Source organism: Rhincodon typus, chromosome 33, assembly GCF_021869965.1.
Source record: "Rhincodon typus isolate 14 chromosome 33, sRhiTyp1.1, whole genome shotgun sequence".
NCBI lineage: Eukaryota > Metazoa > Chordata > Chondrichthyes > Orectolobiformes > Rhincodontidae > Rhincodon > Rhincodon typus.
In genome coordinates this window covers 2,028,036-2,052,189 of record NC_063364.1, presented here as the reverse complement: position 1 = coordinate 2,052,189, position 24,154 = coordinate 2,028,036, and the positions used below count along the sequence as shown (strand labels likewise).

Genomic DNA, 24,154 nt, shown 5'->3' with positions numbered 1-24,154 from the left:
ATTCAACTTCTTTAGTAAACCACGGTTCCCTCGCTCGACCACTTCCTCCCTGCCTGACAGGTACATACTTCTCAAGGACACGCAGTAGCTGTTCCTTGAACAAGCTCCACAAAGATAGTAACCATTGCTCCTGACATTCAGTGATGACATTCAGTGGTGACATTCATTGAATCCACATACTGGAGGTTATCATTGACTAGAAACTGAACGAGACTTGCCATATAAAAACAGTGATTCCCAGAACAGGTCAGAGGCTCAGATCCTGCAGCAATTAATGCACCTATTGACTCTCCAAAGCCTATCCACCACAGGTACAAGGCACAACTCAAAGTGCGATGGATTTCTCCCCACTTGCCTCCAACAACACTCCAGAAGCTTGACACCATCCAGGATGAATGCAACTCTAACAACACTCAAGGAACTTGACACCATCCAGAACAAAGCAGCCCGCTTGGTGAGCATCACAAGCACAGACATTCAGTCCCTCCACCACTGATGTTCAGTTAGCCGCAGTGTATGCTATCTACAAGAGCATTGCAGAAATTTACCAAACATCCTTAAACAACACTTTCCAAACCCATGACTACATCCATCTACTATGACAAGGGTAGCAGATGCATGGGAACTCACCACCTGCAATTTCTCCTCCAGGCCACTCATCATCTTGATTTTGAAATATATCACCGTTCTTTCAGTTTCATGCCATCAAATTCCTGGACTTCCTTCCCTAATGGCATTGTGGGTCTACCTATAGCACTGCAGTTCAAATAACTCACCACCACCTTCTCAAGGGCAACTAGGGACAAGTAATAAATGCTGCCCCAGCCAGCATTACTAGGTTTTCTTAATAAGAGAAAGAAGTTTATTATGATTTCCTAACACACACACACACACACACACACACACAAATCTATGGGGTGAATTTGTATTTGCTGATACATTTTATTTTGTTCAAAAAGCACACAATTTATAGACAGTCAGTCAATATGGCGTTTTATAATTTCCTACTTTAGAAAGAAAACCAGTCTGACTCCAAACTCAAACACAAACAGATTCTAAACAAGGCCTCATGCCTAACATGCATTGTCTGACCTAAAATGTCACCTCTTCTTTACACTGACAAAACCTTTAGTTCTCTCATGACCATGTCTCGAAAGCACTTCGGGGATTTACAGATACATATTAATCAATTAAAACCTTCTAATTGATTAAAGATTTAATAGCATCTTTGTTTAGTGCATCCTCATCAATGGTGTGAACCTTTGATCTTTTACTTATAAAGTCTGTGTCTGATACTACCTCTCTCACTAACACCTGAAGAAGGACTGAGGTTCCGAAAGCTTGTGTTTTCAAATAAACCTGGCGTCGTGTGATTTCTGACATTTTCCCCACAACAGTGAGTTCCACCTTTGTGAAAGCAAAAAGACAAATAAATTTCATCATCGATCTGTTATCAAAGGATACATCCATATAGATCACAACAATGGTATCAATCTTTAGACCTGTCTTCAGCTCTTTGTTACTGTCGCAATTTTTCCTATTTGAATTTTCAACTCACATCATTGACACTTAATCAGCTACAAATGAAAAGTTAACTATTACTAAACAGGTTGCAGGCTCTTTCAAGCACTCACCATCCTTCTACATTCAGTTGGTCAGAAATGAAAAGTCAACTCACATATTGCGTTTTCCCCAAAGCACAACCAATCCCTTTGTAAAACTTCAGCTCTGCCTCACTTTACAGCACTCTCACCATTGAGGCAGCGAGAAATGAGTCCAATCACCCCTCCAGAAATTTCAGCACAAAATGTAGACTGCAACTTCATCGCAGTATGAAGACAATGCTGGATTGTGTTAGATTTCTCAGTGAGCATGTAAATAAACACTCTTTTTTAAAACCCATCTTGTCCACATACTTGGGTGTTAAAAATCACAAATATATATTCCTCTCCATAAATCTTACTGATTGAATAAGGTTGGAAAGAAAACAGGCATTTTAGCAGGTCTCTCTCACTTTTCTTCTAACATTACTCAGTAGTGATTGTTGTATGTGGAACCTTGCTGTACTGTGTTCCCACATTACTACACTTCAAAAGTACCTCATTGGTAGTAAAGCATCTTGGGCTGCTCTAAGATCATGAAAGATGCTACAGAAATGCAAGCCTTTCTTCTTTCTTCCCAACAACTCAACAGATTGGGCTTTGAACCAACCATAAAAGTACAATGAAGCAGGAATAGGAAAAGCTAAACCGCAGACCACAAAATCTTTGGCTGGACCAAGGCCATCATAGGCAAATTGGTGTGAAATGGATGCAAAAATTGTTTCCAACAAGCTACTTGCATATTCTAGAGATTGGCCCAATGAAATCTGACCAGAAGTTAAACATGTGTTATTATCTTTTTAATGCATGCTTTAGGCACTGCCTCCATCTTGTATCTATTCGTAAAATACAAATATTAGATCAGCCTCCTTAGCTATCCTTCTCCCAATTGATTTTTACTTACTATAGCAAGCTAAAAATGACTTCAAATTTCTCGATGAAATCCATGCAAAGGTACAAACTCTATGATACAAGCAAAATTATAATGGCAGTTTCAGTTTTTCCTAAACCAGACAAAATTCAATTCTGAACAGAAAAAATAAACTGTACTTGAACAACAAATACAGAAAGTTTAGTCATTCCCAGCACACACTATTATTTAAAAATGCTGCTCTAAGCTATGAAGATTAACTCATTCTAAGATCCTACATGTGAAAATTCATTTTCTAAACTTCAAAAGCTGTATGAAATAGTTGGAAGATTAATTGTTAGAAAGGCCATGTCCTATATAATAGAAACGTCTAAGCATTAAGATTTAGCAACATTGAAGATTTTTTTTCCAGTTTTTGAAAATTACATAGTGAAATTGAGAGCCAAATTACTATTCTGGTATTTACTTTGCCCTCAATTCATTCGGCTTTATTAGTTTACTCTCCAATTGCAATAGGCATGTCAAAGATCCTTTATACATGTACGCAGTAAAAGGGGAGCCAGTAAAAAGGAGATCTTTCTGTGGAGACAGAGCGCATGGCCAAAGTACTCAAGTAGCACTTTGCATCTGTTTTCAACAAAGAGGATACTGTAAACATCACAGTAAACGAGGAGATGGTTCAGATAGTAAATAGGATAAAGACAGGTAAAGGAAAGGTGCTAGAATTCTCAGAAGACTCAAAGTAGAAAGATCAACAAATCCACATTAGGAGCAATGATGGTCCAGTGGTAATTCATGGTAGTCCAGAGCTCCAGACTAATGTTCTAGGGACATGTACTTAGATCATGCCATGGCAAATGGTGAAAGTTGAATTCAATTTTTTTAAAATCTAGAATTTAAACCTCACTTAATAGCAACCAAGTAATCATTGTCATAACACCCATCTGGTTCACTAATATCATTTCAGGAAGGATATTTGCCATCCTTACCCATTCTGGACTTCATGTGACCCCAGACCCATGGTAATGTGGTTGAGTCTTAATTTGCCTAGGCAGCTAATCAGTTTAAGGGCAATTAGGAATGGACAATAAATGCAGGTCTTACTGGGCCTTCTTGTGGTTCAGTGGTACTGTCCCTAGCCCTGAATCAGGAGGCCTAGGTTCAAGTCCCACCTGCTCCAGAGTGTGTAACAACATCGCTGAACAGGTTGTTTAGAAAAATAGATTAATTTTTTTTTCGAAAATGCAGGACTCACATCCCATGCAGGAACAAAAAGAAATGTTACGTTGCTGAGGGGAGGAAGGTTAAAAGTTGTAGAGGATCTGCTAACAGTCCTCTTGATCAGAAGTTACATATCACCAGGTTACAGTCCAACAGTTTATTTGAAATCACAAGCTTTTTGAGTGCTGCTCCTTCATCAGGTGAAGTCCTCTTGATTATTAGGTGGTGCTCAAAGATGGCAATTGTTACAACTTATTCAAAAAAGGGGAAAGGGGTACTCCAGGCAATGACAGGCCAGTCAACTTAATGGTGGTAGTAAGAACCACTGGAGATAACACTGCAAAATCAGTTGTTACTTGTGTGATCATACTGTGGCTTTAAGAGAGATGTTTGTCCTGGCTACTGTAGAGAGATTGGAGACAGGTAATGAGCAGTCTGTGAGAAGATAAACAACTTGTGAGGCCTTGTGTTTTTTTAAATTGGAACAAGAGAAGCAGCCTGAATGGATGTGGCCAAACTCTCATAGATCCAGGATTTTTATTTAGCTTTCACCAGTTGTTGCTGTAGTCTCAGCAGGGTAGGAAGGCAATGAATCTCTCCCGACTGCTACACTCTTCCCGCTGAGTTTTCTTTCAAAATTGCCTTTTGATGTTCTTTCCCCCAGGATTAGAGAACTCCATGTGAGACAATCTATTTTCTGAACTGGCCTTTTTGTCAAGGGTGTGTTTATGAGATGTTACGATATTGAGACAGTTAAATAGTAGTAGTTACTGTATCTATCATTCTGTTAAGCTTTCAAAGAGAGTTAAGTTTCCAAGTTCCTCTTTCTTTTGTTGTGTTTTAACTATAGTGTTGGAATAAATTGCGCTTTGCTTAACACAGAGTAGTTTAACCAATCAAATTGCATCTTAAACACAGCAACTCACATTTACCTTTAAAATAAGAAAATGGTCTAGGCTACCATCTTAATATATTTTGAGGGGGTCTGCTCTGATCCATAACAATTGTAAACAAAAATAGGTTAATTAAGAAAGTCAGGACAACCTAGTAACGCAAATTATGTTTGACAAACTTGATTGAGGTTCTCTGATGAAATAACAGAAGAAGTTGTTGAGGATTGGATAACTGATGTTGCATGATGCTTCAAACGCATCTTGATAAAATACTATATAATACTCTTGTAATCAAAACTGAAGCTCTTGGGATTAAAGGACAGTGGCAGTGAGGGTGTGGAATGAGCAAAGGGATAGTGAGCAAGTTATAAGTAAACTGTGGTGCTCCCCCAGGGTAGGTACCATTGACCGTTGCAGTTTTTGTATATATTAATGAAGAATAGGAAATTGTCAGATAAGCTAAATAATCACGGAAGACGCAGAAAATCTTCCACAAATACTGGCCAATCGAGGAACTTGCAAAAGTGAGAAACTTGAAAGAAATTCATATTAACAAAGAAGTAGTATTCAAAATATTAATTAGATTATAGATTAGTAAAACCCCTGGACCAGATAAGCTGCAATTCCAGATTGTTAAAGGAGTGCCTGCAGAGGTCATGGGTGCATTGTTGATAATCTACTAAAATTCTAAAGGCTCTGTAAAGTCTCCTGTAGTCTGGAAAAAAAACAAATGTAGTCCTACTATTCAAGAAGGGAGAAAGAGGGTAAATGGAGAACTGCTAACCAGTTAGTATGACATCAATATGGAAAATGTTAAAATGTATTAAAAAGACTTGATAACCTGATACTTGGAAAATAATGATATGATTGGGAACATCAATTTGGATTTATGAAGTGCAATTATGTATGACCAACCTGTTTGGCCTTTCTTTTGAGCAGGTTACTTGTAACCAGCAGTCCACCTGTCAATGATTAAGATAATGGAAATGAAATGGCAGTCTCAGCCCTTTTCAGCCTGTAAAGTCCTCTTTCCAACATTTGGAGGCTAGTTCCTATATTGGAAAGGTTATGTCACAGACGAGTCAAGGACAGCTCAACACAGTCGTACTCACAGAATCGTATTTCACGTACAAAGTCCCAGACACCCTCACCATCCATGGGGATGCTCCATCTGATCAGCAGGACAGGCCCAGCAGAAGTGGAGCATAGTCTTATACAGTTGGGAGGGAGATACCCTGGGGATCTTCAACATTGACTCTAGACCTCAAGGAGTCTTGTGGCATCAGGTTAAATATGGGCAACAAAACCTCCAGCCAATTATCATGGAACGTGCCCCCACCGCTAATAGATCAGTACTCCTGCATGTACTGACTGAAGTCCCCCATGGTGGGAGATTTCAATGTTCATCACCATGAGCGGCTTGGCAGTAGCACTACTAAACAAGGTGGTCAAGACCTAAAGGACATAGCTGCTAGACATGGGCTATGGCAGCTGGTGAGGGAGCCAACAAGAGGTAAAATAATACTTTACCTTATCCTCACCAAAGTTGCCTGCAGCAGATACACTGTCCATGACAGTGACCATTGCAGACTCCTTGTAAAGACCAAGTCGCCCTGTTACATTCAGAATACCTTACATCGTGATGTGTGGCACTAACACCATGCTAAATTGATTGGTTTCAAACAGATGCAGCAACTCAAGACTGAGGATCTATGAAGTGTTGTTGGCTATCATCAGCAGCAGAATTGTACTCTAACACAATCTGCAACCTCATAGCCCAACATATCCCCCGCTCTACCATTACCATCAAGCAGGGGATCAACCTGCTTCAATGCAGAGTGAAAGGAGGGATGTCAGAAGAGCCCCAGTCATACCTAAAAATGAGTAGTCAACCTGGTAAAGCCACATCACAGGACTATTTACATGCTAAACAGTACATACACCAATTAATAGAAAGGACTAAGCAATTCCCCAAGTAAGGGATCTGATTTGAGCTCTATAGTCCTGCTGTATCCAGTCATGAATGGTGGTGGACAATTAAACATCTCAGTGGATGCGGGTGTCCACAAATATCCCCATCCTCAATGATGGAGGAGCCCAGCACATTAGTGCAGAAAATAAGCTGAAGCATTTGCAACAATCTTCACTCAGATATGTCAACTGAATGATCCATCTCAGCCTCATCTAGAGGTCCCCCAGCATCACAGATGCTAGTCTATAGCCAACTTGATTCACAAAACGTGATATATAGGAATAGCTGGGCACACTGGATACTGCAAAGGATAAGGCCTAACTACATTCTGACAAATTGTTCTGAAGACATGTTCTTCAGAACTTGCCATGCCATTACCAAGCTGTTCCAGTACAAGTACAACACTGGCATCTACCTGTCAATATGGAAAATTGCCCAGTTATGACCTGTATACAAAAAGTAGAACAAATACAACCCAACAAATTGCCAGCCCATCTGTTATGAGGTAAATGTTCATGTCTATTACAAAGGATGTAATAGCAGAACATTTAGAAATACATAATATTCTCTGAGGGTAGTGAATCTGTGGAATTCTTCACCACAGAGGGATGTAGAGACTGGATTGTTAAGTACATTCGAAGCTGAGAGGGACAGATTGTTAATCATTATGGGAATAAAAGGGGAAAAAAAGGCAGGAAAGTGAAGTTGAAGATTATCAGATCAGCTGTGATCTCTTCAAATGGCGGAGCAGACTCAGTGGGCTGAAAGGCCTACTTCTGCTCCTGCCATCTTACAGTCTTATCAATCTACTCTCAATTATCAGCAAACTTATATTCAGTATAATCAACAGCGTTATCTAGCAGCACTTGCTTAGTCATACGTCACCGATAGTCTGGGTTCCACCAAGGACACTCAGATCCTAACCTCATTACAGCCTTGGTTCAAACATGGACAAAAGAGCTCAATTCCAGAGGCAAAGTGAGATTGCCTGCACTTGACATCAAGGCTACATTTGATCAAGTGTGGCATCAGGAACTCTGGCAAAATTGAAGCAAATGGAATATGGGAGAAGACTCTTTTGCTGGTTGAAGTCATACCTGGCAGAAAGGAAGATGGTTGTAGTTGTAGAGGTCAGTCATCTCAGCTCCAGGGCATCTCTGCAGGAATTCCTTAGGGTGGTATCCTAGGCCTAACCATTGTCAGCTGTTACATGAATGAACTTCCTTCTATCATAAGGTCAGAAGTGGAGAAGTTCACCAATGATCATACAATGTTCAGCACCATTCACAACTCCTCAGATACTGTAACAGTCCATATCCAAATGCAGCAAGAAGAGGACAATATCGAGATTTGAGCTGATGGTGGAAAGCAAAGGTTGCACGACACAAATGCCAGGGAATGACCATCTCAGACAAAAGTATCTAACCATCGCCCCTTGATATTCAATAACATTACCATCACTGAGTTCCATGGTCAACATTCTGGGGGTTACCATTGATCAGAAGATGAACTGGACTGCCATATAATTACTGTGACTACAAGAGTAGGTTTGATCCTAGGAATTCTGTGGCAAATAATTTTCTTTGTGCCTCTCCAAAGCCTGTCCACTATCTACAAAGCACAAGTCAGGAGTGGAATACTCCTCACTTGCCTGAATGAGCATAGATCCTACAACATCCAGGACAAAGCACTAATCATTACCTGCTCATGGATGGGGACATCACCAGTTGAGCTAGCATTTATCGTCTATCTCTCACTCCCTTAAGGTGGTGGTGGTGATGAGCTGCCTTCTTGAACAAAAATAACCTATGCATGTTGGAATGTCCACAGTGCTATTAGGAAGGGAGTTCCAGGATATTGACTCAGTGACAGTGACGGAACACCAGGATGATGAGAGGAGAACTTGCTTGATCATGTTCCCATGCAACCATTGTCTTCTCCTTCTAGGTGGTAGAGATCATAGGTTTGAAAGGAAAGCAGAAATTGCCAGAAAAATTCAGCTGGTCTGGCAGCATCTGTAGAGAGAAAGCCAAGTTTTAGTTCTGATGAAGGGTCACTGGATTTGAAACTTTAACTCTGCTTCCTCTCCACAGGTGCTGCCAGACCTGCCAAGTTTTTCTAGCAATTTCTGTTTTTGTTTCTGATTTCAGCATCAGCAGTTCTTTAGTTTTTCTATTTATGGATCTAAAAGATGCCATTGAAGGAGCTTTGGCACATTGCTGCAGTGTATCATGCAGCTGGTATATATTGCTGCATCAATGGTGAATGGGGCACAGGACAATCAAGCTGCTAGCTACTTGATGATAAAACAAAGAACTGCAGATGCTGGAACCTGAAACAAAAACAGAAACTGCTGGAGAAACTCAGCAGGACTGGCAGCATTTGTGAAGGTAAAGCAGAATTAACGTTTCATGTCCAACGATCCTTCTTCAGAACAGAAGGGACTTCTGAGGGAACCCTCTGAAGAAGAGAATCTTTCTGAAGAAATGTCAAATCTGTCTTCATGTCAAAGCCTCTGACTCACTCTTCCAAACACAGTGTTTATAATGCTGGTCCAAGGGGAGTTGGTTAGAATCTTGTCTGAATGTTCTTGTTTGACATTTTTATGGTATAGACATATGGTATAAATGCATAGTATAAATGTTATTTACCACTTATCTGTTCAACCCATAATCAGTTCTTGCTGCACATAGGCATGGGCTGTTTTAGTATCAGGCAATATACAAATTGCACTGAGCACACTACAATCAGCAGTAACATCCCCACTTGTGATCTCATGATGAGGTAAAGCCATTGATGAAGCAACTGCAGGTGGATCAACCTAGGACACTACCCTGAGGAACTTATTATGATGTCCTGGGACTAAGATGATTCACCTGTAACAACACCAATCTTTCTTTGTGCTTGGTTATGATTCCAACCACTGGACAAACTCCCTGAACCAACTGATTCCCATCAACTTGAACTTTGTCAAAGTTGCTCAATGAATGGCAAGACACTAGGAAGCTCAGAAGAGCAAAGGAATATTGGGGTGTTTTTCCATAAATCCATGAAGGTGGCATGGCAGGTTAATAGGATAGTTAAGAAGGTAAACGGAACACACGAGCAGTGGGGTAATACTGGAGCTGTACAGGACTTTGACTATGCCACAACTGGAGTAGTGTGTGCAGTTCTGGTCTCATAAAACATGCGACTGCGTTGAATTTCTCCTATTACACTTACCCAAACTGTGCTGAGGTTTATTTGCCTCTCCCAAGAGATGACATTGTTTTTGGGTGAGGGGATATTTCAATACCCGAGAGAAATACTAAATGAACCAGAAAATATTTTCTGTCCCTTGCTTCTCATATCATTATCTCTGTTTGGAGTGGTTTTACTTTTTCACATGTACCATATGGAAGCAAAACAGACTGGGACTCATTCTTAACTGGGCCCATAAATTGGTTGCTTTCATTACATCTGCTTTCAAATTATTTTATTCAGCTATAGTCCAGTAATTCAGCAACACTGGGAAGCAGTCTGGAACCCTCAGCTGACAAAATGCCAATGTCTAGATTCATCCTGCCAGGTCAGCCATTGTGCACTGGGAGACTGTTGACGCTCAGGGTGGTTTCAGTGGGAGGTCTCTGCTTCAATAATTGGCCCATAGTGCAAAGCAGAAACTGGAAATGAAAACATTATGTGAGTAGTGTAGTCAGTCACTCATGTGCTAGACTGGGCTCAGCTGTGTAACAGAGGTGAGCTCAGCTGAGAATTGGGGCCTGATCATATTTCCCTATTGCCAGAACTGAAAATGCAGATAACAGGTTCTGGGCATTGCCAAAAAAAGAGAAGGGAGGCATTCCCTGAAACAGATTCTACACTCAGATGCTTTTCCATCCTCCAGCCAATAGCAGATTGACCTTTCTTCCCAACACCTGTCTCACGTTCATAGTTAAAGTACAGATTTTGTTAACAGAATCAGCCTGAAATTCTGCTAAAACATCCCTCAGTCTACAAGTGAGAAATAGGCAGAATTCAACAGAGAAAAAACAAATATTTAGGAGCCAAAAAAATGACTCCCAAATACTGAATAAAATTCCATTTTGAGAAAAAGCACAAAAGTACGAAACATAAACAACAGATTGCCCTGAAGGTGGGGACATGGTTCAGAGAGACTGGGGCATATGCCAAAATCTGGGAGAAGCCTATTGCAAAAGTGAGGCAGAAATTAGGCAGGTGGGTACACTGCTCCCTCTTTCTTTGGGAATAAAAATCTGATCATCAGTTGTGTAAGGTTCTCTCAGTGCTGTTGTCTGTGATGCAGGTCTGGCCCATTCACCGAGCCTGTGCAATGGCGGTCACCCAGGCCATCTTCCACTTCATCTGGAGGTCAAAGATGGACCGTATCCACAGGAACACCATGTACAAAGCTCTGAATGGGAAGGGGGGGGGGGGGTAGGTATAGGAGGAGGACATACCGAATGCTGCCCTTATCCTGATGGCCAACTTTGTGTGTGGCTGCATTAAGTTGTGCATAGACCCTCACTACGTACTGAGATTTCCCAATTGTTGCGAAGGATGGGTTTGGTCTCGTTGCCACAGAACGCTGCATTTTGTAAGGCCATTGTATATCACCTGTCCCTCGTGGAAAGATATGAAAAGAAAACACCTTTGACCATAGAAGACATTGACAAGTTAGCCAAATGTCACATATGCAGAGAAATGTGGAGGTAATGCATTTTGGTAGAAGAAACAATACAGAGACAATACAGTCTCAAATGTATAGCTTTCAAAGGAGTACAGGAGCAGAGCGACCTCAGGGTTCAAGTACATAATTCTCTGAAGGTGGCCAGGCAAGTTGAAACAGTTGTTAAGAAGGCTTATCAGATCCTTGGGATTATAAATAGAGATATAGATTACTTAAAAACAAGGAATTTATGCTCCATCTCTACAAATCAATGGTTAGACCACAATTTGGAGTAATAAGTTCATACCTGGGCACTTTATTTAAAGGATCTTAAAGCCACAATGAGAGTGCAAAGGGATCTATTAGAATGATACCAGGGATGAGGGATTTTCAATACAAAGGAAAATTAGAGAAATTCGGGCTTATTCTCCATGGAGCAGAGAAGATTAAAAAGTGGCCTTTTCAAAATTATGAACAATTTTAACAGAGTAAAGAAGGATTTACATTGGTAACTAAGGGTCACAATTTCAAGACTGTCAACAAGACAGCTAGGACTGAGATGAGGAGAAACTTTTTTAGTCAGAGTTGTTAGGATTTGGAATGCACTGCCTAGGACAGTGATGGAGGCAGATTTTATAGAAGGTGTCAAAAGAAAGCTGGATATATTTTTGAAAGTGATGAATTTAGAAAGATAGGGTTGGAAGATGAGACTAGCTGGGTTGCTCTTTCAGGTGTCTGTACAGACATGATGCATTAACCTTGAACGTAGAAGGGTTGACGAGTAAGTTTGCAAATGATACAAAATTTCATGGGGTTGAAAATATGACAGCCTTCTACTATAAGAAGATATAGTTAGCTAGATGGTTAGATGGCTAGATAGCTGGTTAGATGGGTCAAATCAGTGACAAATGGAATTCAATCCAGAGAAATGTGAAGTGATGCACTCGGGCAGGATAAACCAGGCAATGATGAATGGTAGGACCCCGGGAAGCACCGAGAATCAGATGGACCTTTGTGTGCACGTAACTGGTCTCTTAAGGTATTGGGGCAGGTGGGTAATGTGGTTAAGAAGGTATATGGTGTAATTACCTTTATTAGACATAGAATTTAAGAGCAGGGAGGTTACGTTGAAACTGTATAAAACATTAGTTAGGCCACAGTTAGAGTATTGTGTGCAGTTTTCTGGAATCCACATTAGAGAAGGGATGTGATTAACCTGGGGAGTGTGTAGAGGAGATTGACCAGGATGTTGCCCAGGCTAGAGAGTTTCAATTATGACAAGAGATTGGACAGTTTGGAATTGTTTTCCTTAGAGGAGAGGAGATTAAGAGGGGACATGATTAAGGGGTATAAAATTATGTGGGGCATAGATAGGGCAGACAGGAAGAAACTTTTCCACTTGATGGAGGGATCGATGACCAGGTGGCAGAAGATTTAGTGGAAATGTGAAGAGAAACTTTTTCACCCAGAGAGTGCTGGGAATCTGGAGCTCACTCCCTGCAAGGGTGGTACAGGCAGACACCCATATAACATTTAAGTAGTATTTAGACTTGCACTTGTAATGCCAAGACATACAAGGCTACGGGCCAAGTGCTTGAAAATGGAATTAAAAACTTAGGTTTTTTTTTATGACCAGTGTGTGCACAATGTGCGAGGGGTATTTTTCTGTGTTGTAGATGTCTATGACTCTAAGGATTTTGAACAGTGTGGCACGGTTATAACAGACTAACACTTCACACGACTTTATCTGGCAAACAGTTATCTCAGGACATTTCCCTGATTAAGTCATAGAACTGAGTGATGGTAATAACTGTGCTATTATAGCAAAAATGCAGAAAACTAACACCCAGGCAAGTGATTTCTTGCACCATCTCATGACTCAATCTATGAATATGTATTTCCCAGTTCCGAAGAACAGTCACTGGACCCAAAAGGTTAACTCTGTTCTCTCTCCAGGATGCTGCCAGACCTGCTGAGTTTCTCCAACACTTTCTGCTCCTATGATCATCTATTGTCAGTGTCCCTCCTCACCAGTGAAGCAACTGTAATAAACAGCATGTTTTGGTTTATGTAAAGTGTTAATATTTGCCACTTTCAGTTTGCTCAGGAGTTTCCAGCTGGTTATTCCAACTGCTTCTGCTCTTGGCACATGGTTTACAGACCAGCAATCAAATCCAAACTCATATTTAAAGCAGAGCACAAATGCAAACTTTCATTTGAAGCTGAACATTTGCTGACAGTAAGGCCAGCAGGAAATTTCCTTCAGTGTTAGTCACACTGAGTGAGGCACGACATGCTGCAGATTAAGACTAAAGTTCTGTTCAGGGTCAAAGCTATCAAGGACTTGTTGCAACTGCCAACAAATTAGAACCACATCAAATTACTTCATCTAATTATGGTTCATCTCTCTTCAACCTTCCCCCTCCATCTCTGTTCTCATTGTCTCTGTGGAAGTACTTTTTACATTGTACAATTGTTTAACACTTTCTTATTTTTATTTCTATTGAGGGCCAATTTACAAGCAATTTATATTCTCAGTTTTATAAACACAGAACACATTGTTTTAAATCATACTTTTGAAGATCTGTGCTAACATTCTATTATTGCTTCACAAGTGTGATCTCCAGTAAGAGGTACTTCTCCCTTGTTCAAGACACAACATTTATTGTTTAAAGGCATCAGAGTCTAGCCTCTGTGTTCAATGATAGGAGACTAACATCATGCAGTGAGGAGCCAATCAATGTCAGCACGGCACATGTATTTCACCATTTTCTTAAAATTCATCTGCATCATGCCTGCCAAAACTAAGATAATAGTTCTCAATATTACTTTTACTTCAACGGGTTTCACTTTGAAGAGCACCTGCACTTAACTATTCCAGAAATTACGCAAAGGTTAAGGCAGTATCCCTGCTCTGAGACCGAAGGCCTGACTACATTTTATTTATATTGCCCAAACAGCTCAAGATTTCTCCTTGTTTCTCATGCTGTTTCAGTCCTTTGAGCTGTGTTAAATGCTCCTTATAGTGCAAGATCATGCTCAAGCTAATAGCTGACACAAAATCATTTCAGTTTTAATCTATCCATATAAGAGTCCAGCACAGACATAATGGGCACAATAGCTTCCTACATAACATAAACATTTGATTCTATAATGAGCAACACTTAGAAATACAAGGATCAGCTGTCATCCTCAACACTGGCAGAGACTGCAAGGCTGACTCACTTGCCCACTGATTTTACTTCGAAATTTGAATCTCCCAACTGTAAGTACAATTACAGGGTAATGATAGTATAACTGAATTCCCATAAGGTCCTTAATCTCAAGTTTTTAAAGAGCTGCAAGTTTTCACACAAACGGTTGGGGTTTTTGGTCTCAAAGCAATTTCCCTATTTATTTTACCAACATTGGCACAATGCGAGTTGTTTGTCATGGCAATATCATAAAGCTTACATTCGGGCAACATTGTCTGTAAATTTTTTCTTTAATTGCAAAAAACTGTTTGAACAGCAACCAGTGAGTAAAATGGGCCCAATTTTAACTCTCTGTAGGTGGGTGGGGTTGATTGAGTTAAAATCTTACCAACACATTCTTTCTGCTTTAGCTCCACCTGGTGGCATCAGATACTGCTACTGCCTCAATGAACAGATGGTTTTAACAGAGTTATGGAGGGCAATACAGCAAAACATCTCATTATTATTTAAATTCTGTCCTTCTGGATGGAGCAACTGCCTGTGCAAGCCTCAAGGGAAAGACAATCCTTGATTAAATGCATGTCATACTAAGTTCCACTTCAAGCAGCAGCTACTATGCCTCAAAGTATTCATATTCTTCATTACCCTCTCATCCTTCAACTGGATAGAGTGCAGCACACAACATATTACAATTATCCTGCCAACTTGCTTCTGTTCGTACAAAACTTGTAATATTTCATACGTTAGAAATGCTGAATCCTAATGTTAGGTGGCAGCCATGCATCAGTGAGTAGCACTGTTAACTCTACGTCAGAACGACACCGAAGAATCTGTACCTAATCCATTGCTGTACTAGAGACGATTTGTTGCAGACGCATAATTTGAATAAGACTTTAAACAAAGGACGTGCCTGTCATCTTAAGTGAATGCAAAAGATCCCACGACATGATTTGAAAGAAAAACAGAGGAGTTCTCCCTGGTATCCTGGAAAATATTTAGCCCTCAGCCACCATCAGTAAAGCAAATAATGGAGTTTTCATAGCGGAGACTATGAGGGAGCTCTGAGCGTGCAATTTAAGGAAGCCCACAGCCATTCTGATAATGAAAGTACTTGAATGGAAATGTATAAACAGAGAAAATTTACATCTCAGAAGATCTATTGCGTCTGTGTCAGCTGAAGTAAAGCTATTTAGCATAATCCTAGATCTTGACAGGTAGCCTTGTAGGTTACAAAACTTCAAGTGCCATTTTGTATTAGCAAAGTGATGAAGATTTCAGCGTTTACCACCGTTTGGGCAAGACAATCCAGATCCTCACTACCCTCTGGGTGAAACAAAAATTCAATTACCCTCTATCCTTCAATTTTAAATCTACATTCTCTGGTTATTGGCTTGACTGCTGACAGACAAAAAGGTCCTTCTCAGTCACTGAATTGAATTAAATTAAATTACATTGAATGATTTATTGTCACTTATATTTCACAATTAAATACAGTGACAAATGTAACGTGTCACCACGTTCCTGCGCCATTTTGATTTACAGAAGATTTTAAAGACATAAGTACAGTATGACTAAAAACAGAGTTCTTTCTCCCTTCTAGCGCTCTGCTCGACATCAGGGTGTTGGGGGTTTCTACATAATGGCCTCTGGGCCCACCAATGCCTCTGCATCATAGTCCCGCTCCAGGGTCACCACTGCCACCGCTGCTCCTCCACCAGGGTTACCACACTGGGCCTATAACACCACCATCGATTCAATTGCTGCTTGCGTCGATCTGCCAAAAGTACAAATTCGGGCATATAACATTGCCACAGCTAATGTCCAACGTCCTGATTCCAGCGCTGACTGTAGAGAGACAGACAGCTATCTTGAAGGCCAGTGCTGCTGCCATTGCCTGAAGTCACCACACTGGCGCCACCTCTCGCTACTGGGCCCACACTCGAGGGCCTTGCTCTCCCCGAGGAGCTGACTCTTCGCAACTGCTGCCGCACATGCTCGGGAGGCCAGGCTCACACTCGTCCTGCTGAAGACACCAAAAAGGCTTTTAAAGAAGAAAGAAAAGAAAAAAGAAAGACAGCAAAAGAAAGAGAGCAAAGGAAAAGAGCAAAAGTAAAAGAGAAAAAAAGCAGTCAGAAGCAGACAAGCCCCGGGCCAGGAGCTCAGATGCAGCCTTGCTACTCCAACACCATCAGAACTGAACCTTCATATAACATATACCCAAGTGAATGGTGGAATAGTATATCCAGCCAGAGTTCCTCTGCTCACCAGTTCCTTTTCCTTTCTCCTTCTTCTTTTTTCCCTCCTTGCAGCGGTTTCTCTTGTCCCCCGCCCCCCAACTTTTAACATCTTAAACTAATGGAGGTGAAACAAGGGAAGACGAGTTGCAGGTCAGAGCACAGAACAGGGAACACAGCGAGCACGGGCCGAGTCCCAGTGCGGGGAGTGGAGCAGAGCGAGCGCTGGCTGTCTCAGAGAGGGAGTGGGGCAGAGCGAGACTGGGCCGAGTCTCGGAAGCGAGTCCCAGGCCCGAGCCCAGAGCAGGAAGCAGAGCAAGCGTGGGCCAAGGGGAGCCAAGTTACAGCCAGAGCACGGAGCAGGAGCAGAGTGAACATGGGCTGGCCAGGGGGACGAATCCTGGAGGCCTCGTGTTCTGAAGCCCCGCAGCCACGCACTCAATAGAAAAGGACTATAACTTGAGCACTTTAAAGACACTTTTTAATTGTCATTCTGGACTTTTAACTCTGTAATCCCAGGCTAGTTTTTTTTTCTACTATTTCAATTCTGTGACAACACAAAGTATTTGCATTGTAGGTACCTTGTACCTAAGATGGCGCCGAGAGACAACATTACAAACTTTTCACTGCACTCATTCGAGTGCTCGTGACAATAAAGGCTATTCTATTCTATTCTAACTTCATTTTAGCCAGTCACAGTCTTACATACCTTAATTAAATCTCCCCTTATCTTCTTCCTGTTCCAGCACCAGCCTATCCAATCTTTACACATAAGTAAAGGTCTCCATTCCTGGCAATATCCCCGTAAATCTCTTCCATACCTTCTCTTGTCCAATTGCACCTTCCCTACAATGTGGTGACCAGAACTTCATACAGTACTCTAGTTGTAGTCCACTGGTGTTCTATGCAGTCTAGCACAATTTTCCAGTTCTTATACTTTATATATCTGCTGGGGAAGGAAAGTACACTGTACGCCTTCTTAATTATCTTATATGCCTGTCCTACTACCTTCAAGTATCAACGCATATACACGCCAAGGTCCCTCAGTTCCTCTGGACATCTTAGTGTCCTATCATTTATAATGTATTTCCTCATTATTTTTACCCTCCACAAATTCATTGCCTTATTCAGATTCAATTCCCAGTTACCCCCTTTCCACTGTGCAGTCCACTGACATAGTCCTGCAGTTTACAGCTTTCTTCTACAGTGCTAACAACAGCCCATTTTGAAAGCTTGTTAATAATGTCTCTTGCATCTAAATCCAAATCAACGATACATACCACAAGACACCTTGCAGAATCAACTGGAAGCAGTCTTCCAGTCACAAAACACCCTGATCTTAGAATAGATCATAGAATCCCTATAGTATAGAAAGAGACCATTTGGCCCATCAAGTCTGCACCAACCCTCCGAAAAGCATCCCCTACCCTATCCCTGTAACCCTGCTTTTCCCATGGCTAATGCACCTAGCCTACACATCCCTGGACACTTTAGGCAATTTAGCATGGTCAAACCACCTAACATGTACATCTTTAGACCTTGGGAGGAAACCAGAACACCTGGTGGCAACCCATGCAGAAAAGAGGAGAACGTGCAAACTCCATACAGACAGTTGCGCAAGGCTGAAATCGAACCCAGGTCACTGGTGCTGTGAGGCAGCAGTGCTAACTATTCAGCCACCCAGAAACAAACATCTTTTGTTTCCCATTACTGAGCCAATTTTGAATCCAACTTGACATTTTCATTGGTTTACATTTTTCTGACCAAGTTGCCCACATCAAGTGCACTACCATTTCGACCCTCCTTGATACTTCCTCAAAGAATTTATTGCAAGTTAGTCAGACATTCTATACTTAGCACATCCATATTACACGTTCCTTTTTTTTAATGTCTACATCACTTTTTCTGCCTTGTTTATCCACAAAGATGGACTCTCTATTCTCTAGAAAAAAAACTTCCCCTTGGCAATCACAGGGCTACAGGTGAGTAATGGGAGACATACGAGAGAGGTTGAAGAGGCACTGAGTCAACTTTGCAACATGGTGTTAAGGCAGAGAGTCTAGGAACAGAATCTTGGAACAAATTGGCACATAGAATAAAGAACCTATCATGGACAATGGAAAAAAGGTCAGGGACACAGCAAACCAGAGTTAGGATCAGACACAATATACTGAAACACGGGGATGGAAAGGATTTATTTAGATTTCCAAAAGTCCTTCACTAAGGTTCTACATAGTAGTCTCATGACTAAAGTCAGAACAATTGAAAAAAGGGTACTCATTGCTGAATAGATAATAAATTACAAAACAAAAAACAGAAAGCAGGGGGTAAGCTAGGTACTCAGACCGGTAAAAGGTGGGAAGTAGATTTTGCTGGGAGCACTGTATTCATCATTTACATAAATAACTTATACTCAAAAATTGGAAGTACAATTTCATAATTTACTAAAGACACATAATTTTGCAATAATGGTAACACTGAAGGAACTTGTGACAAGATACCAAACAAAATTAACAGATTTGCACAATACACCAGTGAATTTCAACATAGATAAGCAAAAGCTAGTGCTTGGAATGCAAAGATGTGAATGCTGGCCCAGCAGCAAAGGGACCTGAGGCACAGATCACAAAATGTTTTAGTACATGTTAATAAGCAAACAAAGCATCAGGGCTCATTAGAAGAGAAATTCCATTCAACTTATAGAGAATTTGGTTAGACCACATTTGATTGCTATGTATTGTTCTGATCTCCCTATTATAAAGATGTTGTAGAGGCACTGGGGAAAGTGCGAAACATGTTTATAATTCTGCTACCAAAACTGTGGGATTAAAATTATCAGGAAGAATTGAACAGTCATATACTAGGCACACAACTTTCCGGCAGATAGATAAATAGATATAGATATCTTTATGGTCCAAAGAGAGTAGTACCATTTCCTGAAGGCCAAGAAAATCTAACCTTCTGTCCTGATCTGCAATGAGTAAGCTCATCTCGAACATGGTAACATTGTTGATACCCACATTCAGGTGTGGTAAGGACAAGATTGTGCATTTGTACCCAAACATACCTGTCCTTGCCAGGCAAAGAAAGTGCGCAAATATCATGCAGCAAACATAAAAAAAAAGCTACAAGATTGTGGAACTCATTTTTGAGACTTTAAGTAGCCAAACCCTCACAGCAACTCGTCATTTCTGTACCTGCCCTCACTGACCAGGTCAGTTACAGACAATCGGCTGACACAAGTCCAAATTACTGAGGAAAAGGAGTGCGAGCTAGCTAGTGGTTTTGATTTAAACAGAACTAGAGAAATACTTTTAAAACAGCAAGCTCTAAAACAGGCCTGTTGTGCGAGACATGAAAAATGAAACATAAAGAGAAATTATCGGAAAATCTCAGCAGGGCAGGCAGCATCTGTGGCGAGAAAGTGGAGTTAATGTTTCGAGTCCAGTAATTCTTCTTCAGAACTGATAGTAGCTAGGAAATGGTTGGGTTTTTATGCAGAGGACAGGGTGGGAGTGGAGGGGCTAAAGAGTAACTGATAGGTGGAGATAGAGCCCAAAGAGAGAGAAGAACAGTTCGACAGACAAAGGAGTTGATATGAAAAATGATCCTGATGCTGGCACCGCATGGATTTAACAGAAATTCAAAAGAATCCAAGGATTTCATCATTTGACTTTGAAAATTACTCTAAAATATTAATAAAATTGGATTTTGAAATGCTAAACCAATCCAGAGTTATTAAGATAATTAGAAATAGTGGAGAGTCCATCCTACAAATAAAGCACAAACATGCTTTCAACTGAGAGCAGATTATCACAAATATGAAGTCACACGGCCCCAGGTTATAGTCCAACAGGTTTATTTGAAATCACAAGTTTTTGGAGCACTGCTCCTTCATCAGTTGAAACCCCAGTCCAACACCGGCACCTCCATATCATATCACAAATATGAGACAAATTTAATGGCCCTGTTACACTTCATCAACAATCACTATCAAAACAGATTCACTTGTGCACGTAAGATCACAATATCCCTTGCCCATCTGTTATCATTTTCTACATGTTTGCTTGCATTTATTAAAAGCAACTTTCTTGAACTAAAATTGTGGAAAATCCTTAGCCGCTGCAGCCAGATGTAATCTTCTAAAGAACATTGGAGAATAGACAGTGACAACAGCACTTGCATTGAAACTTTGCTTTGTTCTAAAACCTCTCTCTCCCGCTGTCTACTTTTATAAAAATATTACATAGCAGCCATTGTGAAGTGCATCTCATTCTGAATTCTCCCACTGTCCTCTGCCAACGTGAAAGATTAATTCACCTCTGGCAACCAATCCTATACCGTCCCCAAGACAGCAGGGTGTGCCCCTGCATTTGAACTGAAAATATATACATTTTGGTACGGTAGTGTCAACATGTGCTCAGACACATGCATTCATACAGACTTGAACTCACTTGCACTCTCATTCACACATACATACATGCATAATCTCACACGCAAACCATGGATATGGACTTCCTTGCACATTCATCCAAAACACTCAGGTGCATACATGTGTAAAGCTATTACAGTCCTTAAAATATGAAAAACTATAAAGAAAGTATTCCCTACATATTTGTTGGCCTTTATCTGTGAACTCACTTGGGAAAACAAGACAAGGATAACTGGATGATTTGTGGTGCAAATTCTTGTCTTCCGTGATGACAGGCAGACGAAACAGCCACTTCCTCTGCTACATCTGACAGATGGTGTTTAACTAACTAAGTCACATAACTAAGTCACTTTTCACGTGGTCCTGGCATTCTTCTGATTTTTAACCCACCATCGGAAGAACTAGTTAGATGTACTAAAGGGATCACTATGCTCTGATTGAACACAAGTATTGTCCTGGATATTTTTTAGAAGTTCATTCTCAGGATATGAAAAAGGCTAGCATTTATTGCTTGTTATTAGATGTCCTGAAAATGGTGATGATGAGGTGATTTATTCTGAACCACTGTAGTCCACAAGCACATTCCAGGATTTTGTTCCAAAAACAATGGAGGAATCATTAATCAGAGAGTCACTGAGTCATAGAGTTGTACAGCACAGAAACAGAACCTTCGGCCCAACTCATCTATGCCCTCCAGATATCCTAAATTAATTTAGTCCCATTTGCCAGCATTTGGCCCATATCCCTCTAAATCCTTCCTATTCATGTACCCATCCAGACACCCATAAATGTTGTAATTGTACCAGCTTCCACTATTTCCTTTGGCAGCTCATTCCATACATGCACCACTCTCAGTACGAAAGGTTCCCCCTCGGGTCCCTTTTATATCTTTTCCCTCTCACCTTAAACCTATGCCCTCTAGTTTTGGACAACCCTACCCTGGGAAAAAGACCTTGGCTGTTCACCCTATCCATGCCCCTCATGGTTTTATAAACCGCCATAAAGTCAACCCTCAGCCTCCAACTCTCCAGGGAAAATAGCCCTGTCCATTCTGCCTCTTCCTATAGCTCAATGTCAGCCCCCCCACCCCAGAAGCATCATTGTAAATCTTTTCTGCGCCCTTTCAAATTTAATCTCTTTCCTATAGCAGGAAGACCAGAATTGAATGCAGTATTCCAAAAGTGGCCGAACAAATGTCCTGTACAGCCACAACATGACATCCCAATCCTATACTCAGTGCACTGACCGATAAAGGCAAGCGTACCAAACACCTTCTTCACTATTCTGTCTACCTATGAACTATGAACCTGTACTATAAGCTCTTTGTTCAGAAACACTCCCCTGAACCCCCCCTTTAAGTGTATAAGTCCTGCCCTGATTTGCCTCATCAAAATGCAACACCTCATATTTATCTAAATTAAATTCCATCTGTGGTTTCTCAACCCATCAGCCCATCTGATTAAGGTCCCGTTGTAGTCTGAAATAGCGTTCTTCGTTGTCCACTGAGCCACCAATTTTGGCGTCATCTGCAAACTCACTAACCATTCCTCCTATATTCACATCTAAATCATTTAAATAAATTTCAAAAAGTAGTGGATCCAGCACCGATCTTTGCAGCACCCTGCTGGTCTCAGGCTTCCAGTCTGAAAAACAACCCTCCACCACTATCCTCTGTCTCCTACCTTCAAGGCAATTTTGTATCCAAATGGCTAGCTCTCCCTGATTTCCTTGTGATCTAACCTTGCTAACCAATCTACCATATGGAACCTTGTCAAACGCCTTGCTGAGGTCCATGTAGACATCAATCACTCTGCCTTCATCAATCTTTTCAGTCACTTCTTCGAAAAATTCAATCAAGTTAGTAATACACCACTTCCCATGCATGTTGACTCTCCTTAATCAGTCCTTGCCTTTCCAAATACATGTACATCCTGTCCCTCAGAATCCTCTATACCACCAATTTTAGTGTCATCTGCAAACTTACTAACCATGCCTTCTATATTCTCATCAAAATGAATTATATAAATAACAAAAGTGGACCCAGCACTGATCCCTGTGGAACACTGCTACGGTCCACATTTAATATTCAACCAAGGCTACCTAAAACAGCCTAATTTATCATTTATCGTGTTCTTTGCATATAAAATTACTGTTTTGTTCCTATATTACAGCATGGAACATTTTTCAAAAAACATTTTTTTGCTGGTTAGGAAGTGCTTTGAATTGTTTGAAGGATGCGAAAGTTGTATGATCAACTTAAGCTTCTCTCCTGTCCTGTTTGAAATTCAACCTTGCTATGGCCTCAGGCAGACTATACACAACATTGTTCCTATTACACACCATGAGCCATATAACATTGTCTCTGTCACACTTCATGGGCCATGTAACACTGATCTGGATACGCCTACTTTGGTTATTGTCAGACACAATCAGAACTGGAGTGGAAACTCAATCCTCATTCTGGAAAATACAGAACGTGTATCTTGGAATTCAAGCACATTTAAATTAATGATGTTTCCATTTTAACATGCATGACTGCTTCCAATCTTGAGGCTGATAACTGAAGTTATAATCGAGATTCAATATTAACATACTTGTGGCCCAGCTCATGGGCAATGGTAAAGGCCAGATTGAGACCGTTATCTTCAGCAAGCACACACTTGCGTTTTGCACTGCATGCTCCACCAAGGTAGCCAATTCCTGTGGAAGAATCCAAAAATGAAAAATGATTAATTAACTGGAGGCAAAATCAATTTAAATGAAGCCTGCTTTGTACTTCCTGCTTAGTAAGAGTGAGGAACAGGAGCCAGGTTCCACACACAATATGTAACACACAGAGTTCAGTGCCAGCTGCATTCTCCCGAGTTCTGATACTTATGTCATCTCCTAAATCTCCTTACTTGAAGAGAGCTTTGGCTCAGTTTTTAACTCAATAGTACAAATAAAACATCATCACTTTTTGTTTCCACATGAGGTGATGGAAGGGCAGTTTCATACAAAGAGAAACAAGAAATATTTTGCACACAAGCTATCCTAAATGTTTTGACAAATGACATGACAGAGTTAG

General features: G+C 40.8%; 1 protein-coding gene across 1 annotated transcript in view; it reads right to left on the bottom strand.

The window, feature by feature from the left end:
* Window positions 1–24,154, bottom strand: part of adamts17 (ADAM metallopeptidase with thrombospondin type 1 motif, 17) — a 401,456-nt gene that overhangs the window by 245,089 nt on the left and 132,213 nt on the right. The window contains exons 6-7 of the mRNA XM_048615713.1: window positions 23,682–23,787; window positions 16,316–16,462 (exon numbers count right to left, since the gene is read on the bottom strand). Of these exons, the coding sequence (XP_048471670.1) occupies window positions 16,316–16,462; window positions 23,682–23,787 (253 nt within the window). The remainder of the gene's footprint in view (window positions 1–16,315; window positions 16,463–23,681; window positions 23,788–24,154) is intronic.